This window comes from Bubalus bubalis, chromosome 12, assembly GCF_019923935.1.
Source record: "Bubalus bubalis isolate 160015118507 breed Murrah chromosome 12, NDDB_SH_1, whole genome shotgun sequence".
Lineage (NCBI taxonomy): Eukaryota > Metazoa > Chordata > Mammalia > Artiodactyla > Bovidae > Bubalus > Bubalus bubalis.
The window spans coordinates 105,336,751-105,349,764 of NC_059168.1; the positions used below are offsets into that span (position 1 = coordinate 105,336,751).

Genomic DNA, 13,014 nt, shown 5'->3' on the forward strand with positions numbered 1-13,014 from the left:
CCAGGGTCAAGGTCCCCGTGCCCACCCTGCCAGGGTCAAGGTCCCCGTGTCCGCCCTTCCCCGGTCAAAATCCCTACCCACAAGCCACCCTCACGTAATAAAATGAAGCAGAGTCTTTCTAACCCAGGGGCAGTCCCAGGTCTGATCTTACACACAGGAGATTCAGACACCACCCACCCAAGTCCGCGGAGGCCCCCAGGCTTGGCTGTCCCGGAGGGTGTGGCGGCCACGCCTGCACAGCCAGGTGCCCCCTCCAGCCCAGGCGGCGCCACTTTGCCACCCGAGCCCACTGGGATCCAGAGACAAGGATGTGACTGGGGACTTGGCACCAGGGGCACCCAAGTCTGATGCCCAGAGGCTGACCGATGCCCACTAACCATCCCAGCAGAAGTGACGAGAAACAGCTTGCAGAGGGACTGTCCCAGCCCCTCAGGTTCCCTCGCGGCGCCTCGTGAAGATAGCCATTTGCCGCACTGGGGGCCGGAGGGAGGGGGCACTGCAGGCAGGACAGCAGAGGGTGGGGGCAAGGAAACACCACCAGCAGAAGGGCACAAACTTTATTAGCTTCTCTACGAGCCAGGCTGGACAGACAGCTCCTCTCCCAGACGGTGACCACCCACCCCCCGCCAGCTCCCTGGAGCCATCCCCGCAGCGGGATGGACCCCGGGGGAGAGGAAGGCAGTGTTCTGCACCCCACTGAGGGCGGGGGGCAGGGAAGAAAAAAATCAGAAGCAAACACTTTGCAAGGTTTTGTTTGTTAGTTAGACAGCAGGTACGAGGAGAGGGGTTCCCGGGCGGGGCTCCCGCCCATGTTCCGCTCGGCCGCGTGGAGAGAGCCGTGCTGGCGCCGGTGGTCGAGAGGACCAGCCGGACGAGATCAGCCGGAACGCACTGATTTCGAGGCTTTATGTTCATTTTGCCCTTGGCCCCTTCTCGATCGGCTTCCCAATGTCCTTCCCCCGGAGCTTCAGGCCTGAAAGAGCCATGGGCCGCCACTGACCACTGCAGCTCCCACCCTGGACTTGAAGGCACAGGGCAGCTCCTCAGCCTCCGAACCCACTGTCCCTGGGGCACCGGCTCCCGTCATCTGGAGGGGGCGGGGAGCACCGTCCCGGCCCTGGGCTCTCACCCACCCCAGGACTAGTTCTCACGTCTGCTTCTAAAGAGCATTGCCTGCCCCTCCTCGAGGGGAAAGGACAGCCCCTCCCAGGACTAGGCTTCTGCTCTGAGCTATGCTGCTGCCAATGCTGGGTGGGCAGCACGGGGGGTGGGGAGACGTGAAGGGGGGCGCCCAGAGACAGCATGCTCCTGGGAATGTTTTTCAGGCTCTGGAGGATTCCGGGGCCCTCGGGGCCTTCCTGCAGCCTCCTCACCAACTGCAGCCAGGAGGGGCGGCCACCCTGCGCCTGGCCAGGCAGTGAAGGCCAGCAGGACACTTACCAATGGCTCTCTCGATCTTGCCCAGAACCTGGTTGTTGGGAATGGCCCGGCCACTCTCGTAGTCCGCAATGACTTGCGGCTTCTCGTTGATTTTCTAGAGAGAACGTGTGTTTGTCCATCAGCTCCAGGCGGTGGTGGGAGACGGACACAGCCAGGGGAGGGCCTCAGGCTCCGCACAGCTGTGTGCGGGCCCAGGGCCAGAGCAGATGCAGCTCGGCAAGTCCCAGCTGACTCGTGCGGCTCCTCAGAGGTCTCGGGGCTCCCGGGGCCCGCGCCCGCCCGCCCGGCTGCGGCTGGGGGCCGCGCACTCACTGTGGCCAGGTCCTTCTGCGTCAGCCCCTTGCTCTGCCGGCCCTGCTGGATGACCTTGCCGACCTCCAGGGTGACCCGGTCATGGTGCAGCTCCTCGGTCTCCCGGTCGAGCTTGGCCGTGTTCTTGGTGATCGAATGCTGCTTGTTCTGGCCGGCGGCCCCTGGACCGTGCAAGGCAAGAGCAAAGGAGAAGGTCTGCAACAATCCCACAGGTGAGCTGGTTCGGAATGGAACCTGGCCCCACAGGCGCCCTGAGCCTAGAAGACAGGCTCGGCCAGGCCACCCAAAGTGGGGACACCCTCACAGATCTAGGAGCCCTGAGCCCAGGACTTCCTCCCAGCGACAGGAAGTGGGTGGGAGGACCCCTCCTGATTCATGCCAACCACCGCTGCTCCAACAGGACCCTCACAGACCCCAGCTCTGCAGCCACCCTAACGACCAGGGAACCTAGACACTCCCTGCTCCCACAAGTGGGCATATGAGTACCTACATTTCTTCGAAGTCTCCACATCTTCTCCTCGTCTCTGAGCTGCTAAGATGGCCTAGAAAATTAGAAAGTGTTTTTTGGTCAAAATTAGCTTTCCGGTACCTGGCCAACCCCAGTTTAGGCTGCTGCTGCTAAGTCGCTTCAGTCGTGTCCGACTCTGTGCGACTCCATAGACGGCAGCCCACCAGGCTCCCCTATCCCTGGGATTCTCCAGGCAAGAACACTGGAGTGGGTTGCCACTTCCCTCTTCAATGCATGAAAGTGAAAAATGAAAGTGAAGTCGCTCAGTCATGTCTGACTCTTAGCGACCCCATGGACTGCAGCCTCCCAGGCTCCTCCGTCCATGGGATTCTCCAGGCAAGAGTGCTGGAGCGGGTGCCACTGCCTTCGCAGTTTAGGCTGCTGTCAGCCAACTAACAATGCCTCATGCTTCTCGAGCCCCGGCAGTCAGGCTCTGAACTCACGCCCTGAGGCGCCCTCCTACGTGCCTGGTACCTGATGTTTTTTCAAGGACCGACAAGCAAATGCTGGGTTTAAGCCAAAGCTTGTCATACAAATCCCTCTATGTCCAACTGTCCAGGCAAGTCTCAATAAACTTCTACTAGAGAAAACAGAAACAGCTCATGACTCTGCTGTTGAAAAAGACAGGCAAGTGAGTCCTTTTAGAAACCCACACTTGAAACAGACTTCTCTACGAGACTCTCCTGCAAAAGCCAGAAAGAACGTTTGGCCTTCCTCAGCCAAACTGGCTCCTAATAAGATACAGCGCATCGCACAAGGCCTGTGGCCCTCGCCCCAAACGCTGGCAGAGGCAGCACTACCCCTTGATCCACAGTGTAGAGAACGAATGTAGCGTATTTCTTAAAGTTTCTGACACCTTAGAGACACGGCTGTGGGGCATTCTAAGTGTGACATGTTCACAAACGTTTTCTAAAGCTGTTCACGTGATTCCTAGCTTGTGGCTATTAAGGTTCCTTTGGAAAAAAAAAAGAGAGAGAGAGTGAACTTGGTTTTGACCAACTAGAAAGTCCTGGGCAGGTCGATGAATGCTAGTCAGCAGGGCCAAAGCCAGTCGTGGCCCAGACCTGGCACTGCGTGTCTAAGGCCGGCCCAAGGCTGCTGAGAGTAGAAACGAGCAGGGCTGGAGACTGACCTGCCCTTCCCAGCTTCCCTTGCAGCGACTCACAGGGGGGAACCCTATGGATTCCCAGAGAACCGTCTGCCCCAAGTGCCCCTCAGGGCGTGCAGGCTACTCTGGCAAGATGGGGACACCAGGGTCACCAGCACGCTGTCCTAGGCCACTCAGCCCAGGGCCAGGGACTCCCTTCGGCCGGCAGTGGGCTCCGCGGGCGGCCTTGGACTGGCCGGGCACCGGGCAGCCGGCGGACGGGGGAAGAACTCGCCGGGGCGGTGGTGCCCGCCAACCCTGCCCGCGTCCGATCGCTTCCCAGGGCCCGCCACTGACCGTCCTCGCTGACAGCCTCGGCCCGCTCTCCTCCTCCACCCGGGTCCCGCAGTGCCTGTCCCGCGGGCCCTTGTCACTGCCCGAAGCCGCCTCGACGCCCCCGGCCCGCCCCGGGGCCCCTCTCCGCGCCCACCCGGTGCCCGATCCGGCGCCGGGCCCACTGCCCGCCCCCGGCCGCCCTTGGGTCCCGAGGCCCGCGCCGCGCCCGCACCTGCTTGGACTTGGCCTGGGCGGCCGTGGGGCCCTTTTTGCGCAGCACCGTCACCGTGTCCCAGTCGCTCTCAGCCATGGCGGGGCGGGCAGGGAAGGCGGTCCGTCCGGCGGCTCCGCGGCAGCTGCTCGAGACCCGGCGACGCGACGTCCCCTCGTCGCTGGGCCGCTTCCGGCGCCCGCTGCGGGCCCGCCCCTCCTCCCATTGGCCGGCGACTCGGGGGGCGGGTACTTCCCTCGGCTCGGAGCCAATCCGCGCCCGGCTCGTCTAAGCAAGCCCCCGCTGTGCGCGACGTGGGGCGGGAGACGGCGCGGCCCTGACGCGTGGCCGCTGGGGGGCGCTGCAGGGGGCCGGGGGAGCCGGGGGTGGCTGAGGCGGGGCCGCGGGCCGCTGGGGCCGGGGAGGGGCGCAGGGGCCGCGGGGCGGAGGCGAGAGGAGGAGGGGTGGGGCGAAGGGGAGCCCGGCTCGGGAAGGCGGTGCAGGGTGGGCCCCGAAACCAGGTGGGGGCCGGGACGAAAGGAGGCGTACTGGCCGGGGAAGGAGAAACGCGAGTGGGGGGAGGTCTGTGCGAGAAGCGGGGAGGGGGCGGAGGGGGCGCAGGCGGCGGGAAGGAGGGAGACGAGCCAACGCCTGACTTCCTGCGCCCGCTCGGCGGGACGCGGCCTGGGCCCTCGCGGGCAAGGTGTGCGCGCGAACTTGATGCAGGGGAAAGGTGGCCTCGTCGATTCCTCTGTCGTTGATGTTCGTTTCTGTTTCCTGGCTTTTTTGGTCACCTTGCACGCCCACTGAAGTTCTGTTTCTCGGGGGTTATTATCAAGCGATACAAAGATGGTGGGGCCGGGGTGGATGCAGCTTAGGTGGGGCCTGAAGCAAATACATTTTGTGGGACGACGCAAGGAAATGTGTAAAATTATAAAGACAAAATTAGTTATACAATATGTTTTTGTGTAACGTATATTTTGGATAATGTATACATAATTTTACAGTATAATATGAATGTATACATAATGTAGTGAATGCTATTTTACGATAACTAATAGTTATTTTATGGTAATCTTGGATCATGAGAAAATAAGTCAAAAATTGACAAATGCCACAAGCATCACAAAATTCAGAAAAATAGCCTTGGTGTGAGTTAATGAATGCATCTTTAACGCTTTTGCTTGCATTTTTGGCTGCATTCTCATTGAATGCCACATCATGACTTTGCAGAATTGTTTTCTGGAAAGAACAGTTCAGACGTTTCTTTAACCTGTTAGATCAAAGTTAATGTTGACCTTGGTTTGGGTAGCACTCCTGGCTTTGCATAGACGTGCTCTGTTTGCAGCATTCCTGTAGGTTTATGCTCCACAACAGAGGAATTCTAATACGCGTGTAGACACCACTGTGGCAGACCACAGGCAGTTAGAGAGCATGGGAGGAACTCACTTTCATGGGGAAAAGGGGCAGTCAGGGGGCACTGGGGGTCCAGTGGAGGCTTCCCATTGGCTGGACTGCTGAAATCTCGGACAGACTGAGCTGTGCGTGGGGTGGGGGGCCAACGGAAGTCTCCTTCCTCCCGTCTGATGGTGAGTAGAGGCGCCTCCCCAGTGGGAGATGTAGACAGAGATCTCTTCCTGTTTAGAGTAACTGATGCACCTGGTGGAGGTGAGCGCTTCCCCCAGCCTGAAGCCTCCTGCAGGTGTGGTTTCTGTAATTAATTCCACGTTTCCCCCTTTCATGAAGATCTTTTGTCAAAGTATCAGTGATCAAGAGTTGGGATCTCGGGACTTCCCTGATCATCCAGTGCCTAAGAGTCCGAGTTACCAGTACAAAGTGCCCGGGTTGGGTCTCTGGTGAGGGAAGTAGATCCCACATGCCTCAACTAAGACCCAGCACAGCCGAAGAAATTAACTTATAAAAAGATGAGAGGACCTCCCTGGTGCTCCAGTGGCTAAGACTCCATTCTCCTAATGCAGGGAGCTCGGGTTCCATCCCTGGTCAGGGAACTGGATCCCACGCGCCACAGCTAAGAGTTCTCATGGTGCAACTAACACCCAGTGTAGTCAAATCAAGAAATATTAAAAAATAAAAAGAAGAGGATCTCTGTATAGTGGTGTTTTCTCCCTCAGTGCCAAGGACCTTCGCTGGTTGTCACGTCCCTCCCATGTTGGTCGTGGTCGAGTCACTCAGCTGTGTCTGACTTTCACAATGCTATGGACGTCACCTGCCAGGCTCCTCTGTCCATGGGGTTTTCCAGGCAAGAATACTGGAGTGGGTTGCCATTTCCTTCTCCAGGGGAATTTCCCAACCCAGGGATTGAACCCGGATCTCCTGTATTTCAGGCAGCCTCCTGCATTACAGGTGGGTTCTTTACCAACTGAGTCACCAAGGAAGCCCCACATCACTTCCCATTTTGGAGGAAAAGTAAACAAATGAGGCAGACGGCATCTGAGTGAGGAAGAGCACAGTGGGGAGAGCTCTCAGCGCTCCTTTTACAAGTCCATGCTTAGCCAAGGCTATGAGCACTAGGAATTATCTCCAAGTGCTAAGCTAGCATCATCGTATCGAAAGTGAAAGTCACTCAGTTGTGTCCGACTCTTTGCGACCCCATGGACTGTCCGTGGAATTCTCCAGGCCAGAATACTGGAGTGGGTAGCCTTTCCCTTCTCCAGCAGATCTTCCCAACCCAGGAATCAGACCGTGGTCTCCTGCATCGCAGGTGAATTCTTCACCAACGGAGCCGCCAGGGAAGCCACTGTCTTATTAGAAGTGTCGTTTATAAAGTTTCAACAAACAATAGATGCAGAACTTGAGTATATTGAGCAGAATTAAAAACCATGTAATAGGGACACCCTTGGTGGCACAGTGGATAAGAATCTGCCTGCCAGTGCGGGGGACACGGGTTCAATCCCTGGTCTGGGAAGATTCCACGTGCCGCAGAGCAACTAAAGCCCATGCACCGCAACTGCTCAGCCCGGGTGCTGCAGCTCCTGAAGCCCTCGGGCCTGTGCTCGGCAGCGAGAGGAGCCACTGCACGGAGAAGCCCGGGCACAACAACCGAGAGCAGCCCTGCTCACGGCAGCTAGAGAAACCCCGCGCTCAGCAGCAGAGACCCAGCAGCACCACACAGAGATGAAGTATTTTTTAAAGAAGCATACAATAAGCCCAATTTGCAAGACGGTTCCAAATCAGGAGCCCAGAACTGCAGGAACCCAGCCAAATAAACGAAAAAGACAGCTGGTTATCAGGTGACGGTGCTATGGCCAACGTGTCCGCTCTTTAATTTTCTGTCATTGGGTCTCTACTTCCCCAGAGGCCTTTAACCATCGAAGGAAGAGGCGTTTGCTATTGCAGACACCTGCTCGCTCAGCAAGCAGGTGGTCACAGGTTCACTGGCGCTCACTCCCATCCATGGGAGGAAGGGTCTTCCTACAGAGGCAAAGCCAGAAACTCTTAATGCCTCCTGCAAAGTTCTCACTTAAGGCCGTTACAGAGGTTTAATGGGACCGATCCATGTGAGGCTTCTCTTCCATTATGCGGGGAGAACAGGACAGTGAATGTAGCAGGGCACACTGTCCTGTCTTCTCCAACCATCACGACAGGAGGCTGCCCGAGCATTGCAGCCTTTCCCCAAACTTCCGCATGTAAAGGCGCACGCAGGGGACATGTGTACATAAAGCTCCCACACGGGTGATGGAACCTGTGAATTCCTTCACTAGCTCAGAGGCACTGACGTTACTCAGCCAAGTTTCAAACAGGTTGTCACTGTCCACTTTAATAATTATGTTATCAGCAAAAGAGAGACTATGTGGAAAAGCCAAGGAGTTGCAATTCAGGGTGTTAGAAGTGTGACCGACCATAGGCAAATCCAGAGAACAACATGGAGGGGAACTTGCTTTTATAGGGAAAGGGGGAGCTGGCAGGGGCTGTGATGACCAGAAAGGTGATTGGAGGAACTAGGGCTCCAGTGGAGGCTTCCCATTGGCTGGGCCCCTATTTTTATTGGCTGGGCTGTGGGGGTGGTTGAGGGTGCCTAGGGCAGTTTCCTTCCTCCTGCCTGATGGTAAGTAGAGGCACCTTCCTCTTTGGGGTAACTGGCATCCATGGCAGGCACAAGGGCTTCTCCTACAGCCCAGTCCCCACTCCAGCTTTGGCTGGCAGCGGCCGTGGTGGTTTAGTCGCTAAGTCATGTCCGACTCTTGTGACCCCATGGACTGTAGCCTGGCAGGCTCCTCTCTCCAGGCAACAATACTGGAGAAGTGAAAGAAAATTACCGTAAGTTTGTTAAGGTTCATAAAGGGCATTCTTTGGTCACCTCTGAGTGAGAGTGGATGGACAAATGTGGCTGGATTGTCTGTTGAATATGACAAGATGGAAAAGGTTGATTGTGACGAAAGCGTTGTCAAATTTGCAGATACTAAGACTTGAAAACAGAAACTGATCCATGATGTTCTTCATTACTGTGAAACATGGACGTGTTGGAATGTGCATTCCCCTCTTTTTTTAGAAAACACGTTAATATAAAGAAAGTTTCTGTCCATCGCTCTCCCCTTCCTGTACTGTTTATTGAGTGTGTTTACTTTTCACTTTTTACATGGCTGTGTGCATGAAGTTCAGCAAGACAGCGTTCCCACCGCTGGCTCTTCTTTTCAGGCCACTGTCATCCCTGAGCTCTCGGTCCTCCGGAGACGGGGAGCTGAAAGATCCACTGGGCATCCCCAGTGGGGACTGCAAAGGCCAGGTGTGTGGGAGGAGAGGGTGGGCTGTGGTCTCTGGGGGCCGAGTGGCTGGACCAGGAGTGGAGGAGCCCCACCAGCTTCTCCAGAGCCCTGGCGGCCACCTCTTTCAGCTGCAGAACGTAGCCCCACCTAGACTGAGCCAGGTACAGGGCCTCTGCAGGTGGTCAGGGGAGGGGAGGGGGCCAGCAGGAGAGGGTGGCGCTGCCAGGGATGGGCCTGGGTTCAGTGGAAGCTAGGAGGGGTGGTGGACAGCTGGCAGAACCAGGGTCACAAGTCCCAGCTGGGCTGTAGACTGCTGGGTCCTGGACAGGAGGGAGCCCCATGGAGGAGGGTGGCCGTGGTGGGGCGGGAAATGTCTGCTGCGGAGGGGTCCTTGGAGATCCCCGAGGGCCAGCCGCAGCCTCTCCGACACGGAGCTGGTGGGTCTTAGCGCGAGCAGAGCCATCTTAGGGTTTCCGGGTTCGAAGTGAGGCAGTGGAGCGAGTTCCGCCCAGGTAGCAAGCAAGTGCGGGTCCTAGGCGGGAGGTCCCGCCGGCGTCAAGGGGCAAGGGCCGAAGTTCCGGATGAGGCCGGCAGGGGGCACGCGCGGACCGACCGCTGCTCCCCAATGAGCCCGAAGGGGCCGCTGCCCTCCAAAGACCCACATCTGGGGGAGGACAGGAGCACACGAGGCTAGTCCCACCAGGGGTGGGGGAGAGGCCCACTTAACACAGGGCAACCAGGAGACAGACCTTTTCTATCTTGAGACACTAGAGGGCCCAGGCTGTGTCCAGCGCCTGGCAGGGGGAAGGTAGCTCTTCCCCGCCACCTGTGAGCTGGTGCAAAGGCCCTGGGGCCAGATTGGCCTGGTGTCGGGAGGCCGTGGGTGGTCAGGGCAGCCCTGGCACCTGTGATTCTGCACGTGAGGTTGTCTCCCAGGTCTGCAGTTCTGCATGTGGGGTGGGGTCCATTTTCTAAGAATCTGGGCAGAGCTTGTCTCTAAGTGGGGGAATTGGGGGTGATCTTTGCCTTCTTGGCAATTTTATGTGTTTTCCAGAGCTTCCAAAATGTTCTTCTGTTGTTTAAAACCAAATGTTTGTGAATAGGTGGTACCATGAAGTGGTTTAAAAACAGTAGGTGTTCAGAGAAATTGGCCCCTCCCCGCCTCCCACCATGTCAATTACTTCCTCCTGCATCCTTCCCAAGTCTACAGAGAATACAAAATACAAACGGCCATGGAGACCCTTCTCTCCCACCTCGGCTTACGGAGGACGCTGCACACACTGTCACCTCCTTGCTCTCTGCACCTCGTCTGCACCTGGGCGTCAGTGGGCGTGACTGGCTGCTGTGAAGTCAGCTGCCGGACCTCACCACCCCCTTCTTTCTCCTTTTTTGGAGGAGGGACAGCGTGGGCAGTGCGCTTCCAGGCGGGAGAGCGGGGGAGCCCCTTGTGGCTGGCGCTGGGGCAGGGGAATTCTGGGCAGGACTGGAGGCTGGCCTTTCTGGAACCCCCTCCATCAGGTGACTACACAGTGAGAGTGAAACTGGCTCCTTTCAGAAGCTGCAGCCCCGGTGTGACCTTCAGGGCTGAGCTCTCAGGACAGGGAGTGGGTTGTGTCAGAAGGCTGGCTCTACCAGCTCCGGCCTCTGCTCTGGGGACAGCTTCAGGCACAGGGGGGCAGCCCACAACCAGGGTCCCAAGTGGGGGCCTATGTTGACCCTCCTGCCTCAGGGCTGAGTGCTGTTCTCCCAGAAGCTTGGGCGTAAAGGACAGGAGGTGAGATGTCCAAGGAGACTGGCCGTGCCAGTGAGGAGCAGAGGTGCCCTGGGCATTAGGAAGTGTCCTGGGGCGCTGATGAGGGCCTGGGAGAGGAGACCCCAGGCAGCTGAGCAGGCGCCAGGGGCCAGGGAGGGGGCCTCGGGCAGAGTAGGAGGTGGCGGTCGCACCGTCCCCAGGGGTCTGCAGGCCCAGTGAACGGCAGATGGGGCCTGTCCTGCCTGCTTGGGAGAGCTGAGAAAAGCCAGGAGCCACAGCAGCATCGACCCGGGTCTGTAGCCGGGCCCACACCTGTCTGGGGGGCACCGAGGTGAGGGACAGAGGCCCCAGGCCGCAGCCCTCAGGGAGCAGGCCGATGACGCAGGCCCCGGGCCCACACCTCTCTGGGGGGCACCGAGGTGAGGGACAGAGGCCGCAGGCCGCAGCCCTCAGGGAGCAGGCCGATGACGCCCCGGCAGGGCCCACTGGGCTGCCCCAGTCACCTCCCGGATGGCTGCCTCAGAGACTGAGTTTTGCTTTCTTTTTGGCAGGAAGGAACCTGCATGGGAATCCCCTGCGTTGCTGGACGACCAGAGTGAGTCATCTCCTCCCAGCCTGCCAGGACCTAGATGTCACCTTCTGAGCTGGTGGCGGGTGTGGGCTGGCCGCTTCTCCGTCAGCAGCCCCTCCCTGCCAAGGCTCCATCTCCCCGGTCTCTCCAGGACCTGCTGCCAGAACCACACACACGCACACGCACACACACACACACACACACACACACACGTACACTCTATGTATTGATCAGTGTATGCAGGGAGACCCTCTGAACTGGCAGTCTGAAAGATATGAAAGCATTCTCATGCTGGAAGCCTCTCTAGGACCTTCAAGATTAGCTCAGCCCTGTCAGTGCCAAAGGCTGCAGGCAGCCGCCTTCTGGGGAAGCAGGACTTTCGCCCAGGAAACCTCCTCGGGAGGCAGGGTGGGCTGATGGCGCCCTGAGCCCAGCACCTTTGCTGTCCCAATGCTGGAAGGGGGAGTGAGGTCTGAGCCTCCCTGGGGACACACTGCAGAGGCAGGTGAGCGACTCCCAGATTTTACCCTGAAGAAAGAGGGGTGCTGCTATGGGGAACCTCATGGGACAGCCTCGGCCCCCCAGACCCTAGGAGAAGAGACCTCCTTACCCCTGAGAGCTCCATGAGTCATGAGCCTTGAGAGGAAGGCTCACGGAACCCATAGGAGGGGACGGTGGGGCGGAATGCTTGAGGTAAGTGTTAGTCGCCCAGTCCCGTCCGACTCTCTGCAGCCCCATGGACTGTAGCCTGTCAGGCTCCTCTGTCCACGGGATTCTCCAGGCAAGAAAACTGGCATGGGTTGCTATGCCTTCTTCCAGGGGACCTTCTCAACCCGGGGATTGAACCCAGGTCCCCCACATTGCAGGCAGATTCTTTACTATCTGAGCCACCAGGGAAGTGGCAAACTCAGCCTCGAGGTTCACAAAACTCGTGCTGGACACAGGGTGGCCTCGCTGCTGCATGCAGGGCTGTGGTGTTTGGGACTGGGGAATTCCGACTCCAAGTCATGATTTATGCAGTGTGACGAGAGTACTTCTGGATGCCGAGTGGATAATTTACATTACGTGGCTTCACAGCCTGCCTGGTTTCGTTCACTCCGTCCTTGAGCACTTTGTTTGGCTTCTGATGCTCCCCTGGAACGGGGGTGCCCAGTGTTCTGTGCGACCTGCCAAAGGAATCTTGCCCATCCCTTCCTGCAAGATGGGGAGAGCCATCCCCTTTCCCCCGAGCTGGTGTCAGAGGAGACTGTTCTCCGGTATTTAGAAAGCTGTGTCCCACGGGAGAGAATCCGAATCCTCCCCACCCTCCTTCAGCAGATAAGAAACGCTTGTCCTGGGGTCCCACACGCAGAGGCAGTGCCCTGCCCCTCCCGGCACGGTCCTTTTGTTCTGGTCAAGACTGCAGCCTCCTTTCTAAATGTTTCCACTTGTGTGTTTGCATGCCAAAGGCATGTATATTTGGTTTTGTTTGGTGGTAAAATTCACATAATAGAAAATTCACCATTTAAACCACTTTCAAGCTTACATTTCAGTGTCATCTGTACTTTTGCAAGGTCTGGGAACCATCGCCGCTACTTGATATAGAACATTTCACTACTTGGAAAGGAGACCTCCCTTTAGGTCTTCCTACCCTTTAGACAGGAAGGAGGAGGAGGGCATGGCAACCCACTCCAATATTCTTGCCTGGAGAATCCCCATGGACAGAGGAGCCTTGTGGGCTTCACTCCATGGGGTCGCAGAGTCGGACACGACTGAGCGACTAAGCACAAGCACCCTTTAGATAGGCGGGGTCCGTTTGTACTTTTTCTCATGAATGTAGCCCACTCTCGGGCTCAGCTCTACGCCGGGACCCTGGGCCTGGAGCTGACCCTCCGAGAATGAACAGCTACCACCGGCATAAGGAGCCGCGGAGTCCTTCCAGGACAGAGCCCACGGGAGACTTAAGTACCCAAGGCGCGGCAGCCCCGAACAATCGGTGCCCGCTGAAGCTCCCTGCGCGCTTCTGGTAGGCTCCAGTGTCAGTCCGTCAGGAGGCGGGAGGGGCGGGGACAGGGCCGGCCAATCGGGCCCCC

The 13,014-nt window shown here is 58.0% G+C and overlaps 1 protein-coding gene across 1 annotated transcript; it reads right to left on the reverse strand.

Annotated features, from left to right (window-relative positions):
• Window positions 1-543: 543 nt before the first annotated feature.
• Window positions 544-4,101, reverse strand: EDF1 (endothelial differentiation related factor 1). Its single transcript, XM_025262212.2, has 5 exons — window positions 3,916-4,101; window positions 2,243-2,294; window positions 1,753-1,913; window positions 1,441-1,534; window positions 544-973 (listed from the first exon to the last, which is right to left on the reverse strand). The coding sequence occupies exons 1-5, from the start codon at window positions 3,991-3,993 to the stop codon at window positions 912-914; spliced, it is 447 nt and encodes a 148-aa protein (XP_025117997.1). The 5' UTR covers window positions 3,994-4,101; the 3' UTR covers window positions 544-911.
• Window positions 4,102-13,014: the final 8,913 nt, after the last annotated feature.